The sequence below is a fragment of the Anguilla anguilla genome, chromosome 8, assembly GCF_013347855.1.
Source record: "Anguilla anguilla isolate fAngAng1 chromosome 8, fAngAng1.pri, whole genome shotgun sequence".
Lineage (NCBI taxonomy): Eukaryota > Metazoa > Chordata > Actinopteri > Anguilliformes > Anguillidae > Anguilla > Anguilla anguilla.
In genome coordinates this window covers 38,966,509-38,973,659 of record NC_049208.1, presented here as the reverse complement: position 1 = coordinate 38,973,659, position 7,151 = coordinate 38,966,509, and the positions used below count along the sequence as shown (strand labels likewise).

Sequence of the window (7,151 nt, the reverse complement as noted above, 5' to 3'; positions counted from 1 at the left end):
GTGGTACACCTATTAATGTCCATGATTATTTATTAAGAACATTAATAAGTAGTAAATAATTATTAAGAAAATGTAAAAACTTCATGCCCTTCAAGGAGAACTACAAGGAGGACCAGTTTCCACAGCTGGGCCAGCCGGGGTGAGTCTGTGTTGTGCTGTAGGCTGGCTACTTTAACAAAGGTCGTTTGACCAATTAGAAAACTGAACGGGAACTATTCGTTTTATATACAACTTTGACGCATGCGCAAAAACACATCAGAATCAGACGGTCACAATGGCTTTTTGCAAAAGAGTTCGGCTTCTTAACTTAACTTGCCGTCATTTTTACCCGTCATCATTCGTGTGTATCAGCAGGAAGATATCAGAAAATGTTTCTTCTAAATCTAAAGCAAGTGCTAGTGCCGACTCGACGATAGATCACCCGATTTATACGCCTGAACATTTCGCATTGAAGGAATCCCTCAATAAGGTACGAAGTTTTGAAGATAACATGGTTAGCTAGAATTATTATAACGAGTTTATTTCAGATGTGTGACTTTTCAGCGCACATAAAGATGATGGCGAAACCAAAGCGCGTGTTAAATAGCAATAGTACTATGGATGTGTCATTTAATATTAACAAACACAGGGTTAATGTAGGTGATAGGTCAGGATCGCGGTGCAGCAGTAATGCTTGGCAGATTTGCAATGACACCGGGAGCAGTTATTTCTGTACAACGTGACACGTTTTCCAGCACCATTGCCAGTATGTCTAACATTTGTTATTCACTGTTGCATGCAAGGGAAAATGTTATAAGCATATTAGTCTAACATTAGACCTATAGCTAGTTATCTGTTTCACAGTCTTGCCGCTCCTCGCGGAAGAGCTGGCGTTGTACAGATCCACGCCTGTTTATTTCAGTATTATGACTGACTGATTGTGGAGGCAGATTATATATTTCATAATGTATAACGTTATACAAAATATACAGGTGAACCCAGGTCCAAGTTGATACTCGTAGACAAGTAGTGTTTTGAAGCCGACATGGACGCCTCCATTGTCACGTGACTGATGTACTTCCTACATTATTGCTTCAAAGTGACCGCACGCAGGGAGGATAATTATTGTCTCTGCTGTTCTAAATGTATACTACCGCAGAACGTATTCCTTTCTACGCGAAATTATAGCGGGATCTAAAAAATGTAACAATTAAAAGGCATGACAATTTCATAAAAGGCCACTTTATGCAGTATTTCAGCGTAAAAAATCAGTTTGCACATTTATGAAAATTTAGCCACTAAATACAAAACAAGAAAACGAATGCAGTTCCATTTTTACAGGGAAATGGCGGATTGTGTTAAACAAAACTTAAGATCCTCAATATTTTTTCAATTTTTGTTTCGAAACGGCATAGCAATTACGGCGCTGCATTTATGCAAATTAGACACCTAATCAGCCAAGGACACTATGGTAGGTGGTCTAGTTGCGTTGCAGTGGTGCATAAATGTAATCCTCTTTAAAGTCGCAGAGTCTTGAGTATCAGTGTCTTTATTTTATAGTAAAGAACAAAGTCCTAAGTGGAATGGCTAATTTGCATTCTTTAGTCATTATCATAGTATTCCATTTCCTTATCAAATGTGTCTGTCTGCTATAAACCTAATGGCTATTAGCATTTTTGTTATATTATGAATGAATGAATGAATCATTGCATTTATATAGCACTTTTCTGAACACTCAAAGTGCTTTACAGTGATGATCGGGAACTCACCTCACCCACCACCAATGTGTAGCACCCACCTGGGTGATTAGTTGTGATACATGCTTGCGCTTGGCAAGTTGCCTATTTTTGTATAGTGCCAGTATAGAATAAATCTGTGCAATTTTGAGCCTGTTTTTATTCTTACAGCCAGGATTTTTGTTCAAACATTAAACAAATCAATTAGTCAATCTTTGATTTTTGAGTTAAATTTTCAAAAGTTTTTATTATGGATTTCGGTCTTCGGTGTGACTGCATAGGCTGTTACAGCAAATCACTTGCATAAATTATTATCACTTTGGTTTTTAAAAATATATGTGAATGCAATGTTGACTAAATCATTAGACCAATTTCAAGGCAGATGTATCATTCTGACGAGTAAAAACTACCAGTCTGTTGGAAGTGCTGTTATGGGATATAGCCTATGTGTGTTATTGGTTACAGTTGCACTGTAGGTCTGCATATATCTCTCGGTCCAGCTCTATCATTCATGTCTGTGTTTACTTTGCTCTTTTTCCAAACTGACAAGTAACTTGTGTGTCTGTAGGTGCAATTGATTATGGTCATTTTATTTATTGGATATTCTAGTATATAGTTATTGTATATTCTGTGCGAACTGTGTTGAGTAGGTGCCTTTTTAAAACTACAACTAAGAACACTACCACACCGAGTTTGTAGAAAAGCACTGTTTACCCATCAAATTAAGACAATTCAAATAATTGAACTAACTTAATTATTTAAACACCAACCTAACACTGAACTTGGAACAAAAAATTATTGAAATATGCTGTTTGACTCATTCATTAATTTAGTGGGGGCCCAACTGGCCCCCTACTATTTTTAAGAGATCACTGTCAAATATCAAGGGGTCAACAATTTTTTTTTTTAAATGATGGGGGGTCGCCAGGGGTCAGGCTGCTGATCCATCCATCCATCCATTTTCTAACCTCTTAATCTAAGTAAGGGTCGCAGTGACATCCCTCTCCCCAGGGACTTCCACCAACTCAAGGCGATCCCAGGCGATTCCAGGCTATAAGGATATAATCTCTCCAGCAAGTCCTAGGTCTGCCCCTGGGTCTCCTTCCGGTGGCCGTGCCCAGACACCTCTAGAGGGAGGTGCCCAGGTGCCCAAACCACCTCAACTGACTCCTCTCAGTGTGAAGGAGCAGCGGTTGTACTTTGAGGTCTTCTTAGACAACTGAGCTCCACACCCTGTCAAGGAGAGTAAGCCCTGCCACCCTACGGAGGAACCCCATTTCAGCCGCTTATATTTGCGATCTCACTCTTTCGGTCACTACCCATAGCTCCTGACCATAGGTGAGTGTAGGGACGAAGATAAACTGGTAAATCGAGAGCTTCTAGATCTGTCAAGAGATAAGTGTTACTAAGTACTTACTGTCAGGGTACCCAAACTGCAAGTTTACGTTATTCTCTTGACTCTGTAAAATGCAAATAGCAACTTCTGTCAACTTGGAGATCCATTGTTTCACACCCTTTGACCAGGCGTGGCCAAACATTCGCATAGAACATGCACAAAGGGATATATGTGAAAATATTTATTATTGTGAAAACATTTATGAATTAATTGAAAATAAGTTACAATGCATACCAGGCAATCAGGGCAGTTCTTGAATCGTTGTTCTAGAAAATAATCTCTGACACACAGCCTGGCATTAGACCAATGTTTTCCAGAGTTAGGCCCTCTGTCTTGAAGCATCCTTCAGGGGCTGAAACTTGAACAGGGTAAAATATGTTTGTTCCGGTCATAAAAAGCATGTTAAAGCAGGATTTAGTAGGTTATAATAGCCATTGCACAAAAAACTATAAATGGGAAGTGAAAAACAAGTAGTAGTACTGAAGGGGCTGTGGGATTTGATTTCATATAGCCTAAGAAAATAAATTACAAGGAAATCTGAAAAACCGAAACTAATGCTGACCGTAGAAAATCATGTCCGTGTCACCCGTTTCCTCAACAAACATGACCATGGTCAGGTTTTAGATGGTCGCAAGCTGAACTGTTGGCTGTAAACTGTTCTGCAGTTTAATACTCTTTTTAATTGAATTTCCAAATGAATACTTATCTACATGGATTCTTATTTTGAACAATAGCCCCCCATTTCCCTCTCATTTGGAATGAGTTATATGCCTCAGCCTGTGTTTGTAGCTTTTACTGTCTGAGCCACTTGGGGGCCTGACCTTTTGTGGCTTAGAAAAGTGTCCACAAAAAGGGCTATAAATAAGTCATTGAAAGTGTTATGATCTGCCAGTAGTATACTGTAAACTGATGAATGAATAGAAATTATTCTACTGAGAGACTCCTGCTGTGGCAGCTCAGTGTTCCTCAGTTTGATTGTGCCCTGCTGGTATGCCACATCAGAATATTGGCTTGAAAAGCCAAATTGTTCACACGTGAAGCATTGAATTCTTCACAATGAGGTTTCAAGGATTTATAGTCCCACCTGATTTCCCCATTTCCCCTCCCAAATTTAAATGGAGCCTTCCTTCCTTTGTTCCCCAAATGAACCTTGGAATCGAGGCATGTATAGTCAGGCGTAATACGTCTGCATGGTTAATACGAACTCTGACTCATGTCCCTTGTGTTTAGAAGTCCGCTGTGTCTACCGGTCAGTCATACTGGTCAGTCATTACATTTTGTATTCTTTTTACCCTTTGGGTCAAAACAATAGTTTTCTTAGTACTTATCCATCACTTTTTTTTTGAAAGAAAGGCATTCTAATCTGCTGCAAAATGTGTTTGACTTCAGGCTTTGAGCTTTGAGTTTCTATGTGCTTTTTCGAGCTGCTTTCACACATGGATATTGTTGCATTAACTTTGTTTTGCAATGTTAATGGCTTCTCTTGCTCACACGTCCAATGAGTGTTTTTGAAAAAGTTTTCAACAGCATAGACACATACCAATGCCAGTAATTGTTGTCTGGACACACTGCTGTAGGTTACGTTTCAAATATAGAAGAGTGAATGGTTGCAACTGACTAAAGTTACAGGATGTGCTTAGTAGCTTACATTATGCTAATGATTGCTTTTAATTTTCTCATCTGCTCTTCAAAACCTCACAGTGCACGAGATGAATGCCTCTACAGCCATTAAGAGTGAATTTGTACCCTTTTTAAAAAGGGCTATTGCTTCTGACAGTCATGAAAAGTATCAGTGCATGAAACATTTTGTCTGTAACTTCTTAAATGAAATCTAGTGGAAGTGAAATAAATTACGTAAGCTCCGCCCAGTTTAAGCATTGTGTTAGCTGTGATTGTCACGTTAAAATAATTTAAGTTGTTTATTTGGCGCAGTAGATATCCCAAAACTTTGTTTGAAATGCAGATAATTATTTACTTGTTACATTAAATTATTAATTTACAATTAAATTACTTGTGTGGTGTTCTGGAGTTATTGCACGGCATAATGTTGTTTATTAATAAAATTAATACCATAGTAAATGTTACCAGACCAGTCTTCTAACCTTAGGACAACCTTAGGTCTCAATGTAACTTTGTGCAACAATTTAACTTATGTTGCATTCATTGGCATTGCGGTTTCCTACTGTTTTTTTCAATGGGTAGCTAGCATTAGATGAAGGCCTCTCTCAGGAATGTTTATCAATCTACAGCCTGCCTCCCACCATAGATGTACTCTTGGCCTTTTAGTCATTGATTGGAAAAGTAATCTTTTTTTTAAAGTAATATAAAAATATCTTAAGTTTTTGGATATTTCCAAAAAATGTGACTGTGGTCCAGGTCTGCATCTGCAAAGTATTTGTCTACAGTCAAGTCCAGAATCATTGGAATTCTTGATAAAGGAATGTAGAAAACAAATAGCACCATTGTAAAAGCGTTGGGGTAGTGACACAATTTTTGTTATTTTGTCTCTACTCCAGCACATTCCATTTTAAATGAAACCATGAATATGAGGTTAGAGTGCAGACTGTCAGCTTTAATGTGATGGTATTTATATCATACGTGATCAGTAGGAATTACACCTCTTTTTATATGAAGTGCCCCCATTTTAGAGGACTGAAAGTAATTGGACTATTGGATGCCAAACTGTTTCTTGGCCAGCTGTGTGTCTTTTCACTATTAGTTGCATGCACAAGAAAGCTAACAAAAGGGCTAGAGTTGATTCCAGGTGTGGAATTTGCATTGTGAGTCAATTGCTGTTGTCTGTGAACTTGAGGACCAAATAAGTGTGTGAGGCTGAAAAATCTGAATTAATTGACGAGAGACATGGCCAAAACATTGTAATGTCAAAACATTGGGTATGTTAAAAGCAGCTGTTTGATACATTGTTTAGAGGCAAGTACGCACTGAGCTCAATAGCAAACAACCTAGCAGTCCATGGAAGACCACAGTATTGGATGACTGAGGAATACTTTCAACTGTGAACCAAAACGCATTTTCAACTGCTGAATAGATCAAGAACACTCACCAGGATGTAGGTGTAGATGTGGCAAAAACTACCATAAAGAGAAGACTGCACCAGAATATCTTCTGATAATTCACCACAAGATGCTAACCACTGGTAAGACTCAAGAACAGAAAGGCCACGGTAGAGTTTGCTAAAAAGAGCATTCAAGAAAACTATAGTTTTGGAACAAAGTCGTATAGACAGATGAGTATTAAACTGTACCGAAGGGATGGAAAGGGAAAAGTGTGGCTCATGATCCAAAGCATACCCCCTCATTTGTGAAACACGGTGTAAGTAGTATTATGGCTTGGGCATGCATGGCTGCCACCGGACCTGGCTCAATTTTTCACTGAAATGTGACTGCTGACCAAAGCAGAAGGATGATTTCAGATATGTATAGAGTAGAGATGTTAATGATGATCGATTAGGCTTCATTGCACATTCACGTCAATCAAGCTTAACGATTAAAAATATTTATTTTATTTTGGGTCACCTAATTAATTATTTATTACTATTAATAATCATGAAATAATTATTAATTATTTATGTTGTCTCCAAATTTTACCAGATGAAGCTGCATGTTTTAACCTACTGAGATAGGTTTGGATATCTACACCTGGGTACTGGCAGCAATGGATGCAGTCTGTACCGTGTAATAGGCTTGTAGTTGTAGCCAGTGAGGGGGAGAACAATCCCACGTATGTCACTGTTATGAATAGCGACTTATAGTAGATCGAACTAGCCATCATTGCTGTTCTATTGTAATGTCAGCAAATTGCATTGGATCATTGTTTCCTGAAGACCAGCAAACACAATTTTGCTAAATAAACCGGGACAGGACTCAAGTGCGGTCCTTAAATGATCCAACTCGGCGGCCTGAGGCATCATTCCCTGACTTACTGAATCTTTGGAACATGGAAATGTAGACTAGCATACCATAATCAAATGGCTTCACTTTGAACATTTGATTGCAAAAGCAGTGTTAACAATGTAGTGC

The 7,151-nt window shown here is 38.4% G+C and overlaps 1 protein-coding gene across 1 annotated transcript in view; it reads left to right on the top strand.

Annotated features, from left to right (window-relative positions):
- The first annotated feature begins 233 nt into the window (after window positions 1-233).
- zgc:85777 (uncharacterized protein LOC405871 homolog) overlaps window positions 234-7,151 on the top strand; it is a 27,074-nt gene continuing 20,156 nt past the window's right edge. The window contains exon 1 of the mRNA XM_035429702.1: window positions 234-469. Within this exon, the coding sequence (XP_035285593.1) occupies window positions 275-469 (195 nt within the window). The 5' untranslated portion in view covers window positions 234-274. The remainder of the gene's footprint in view (window positions 470-7,151) is intronic.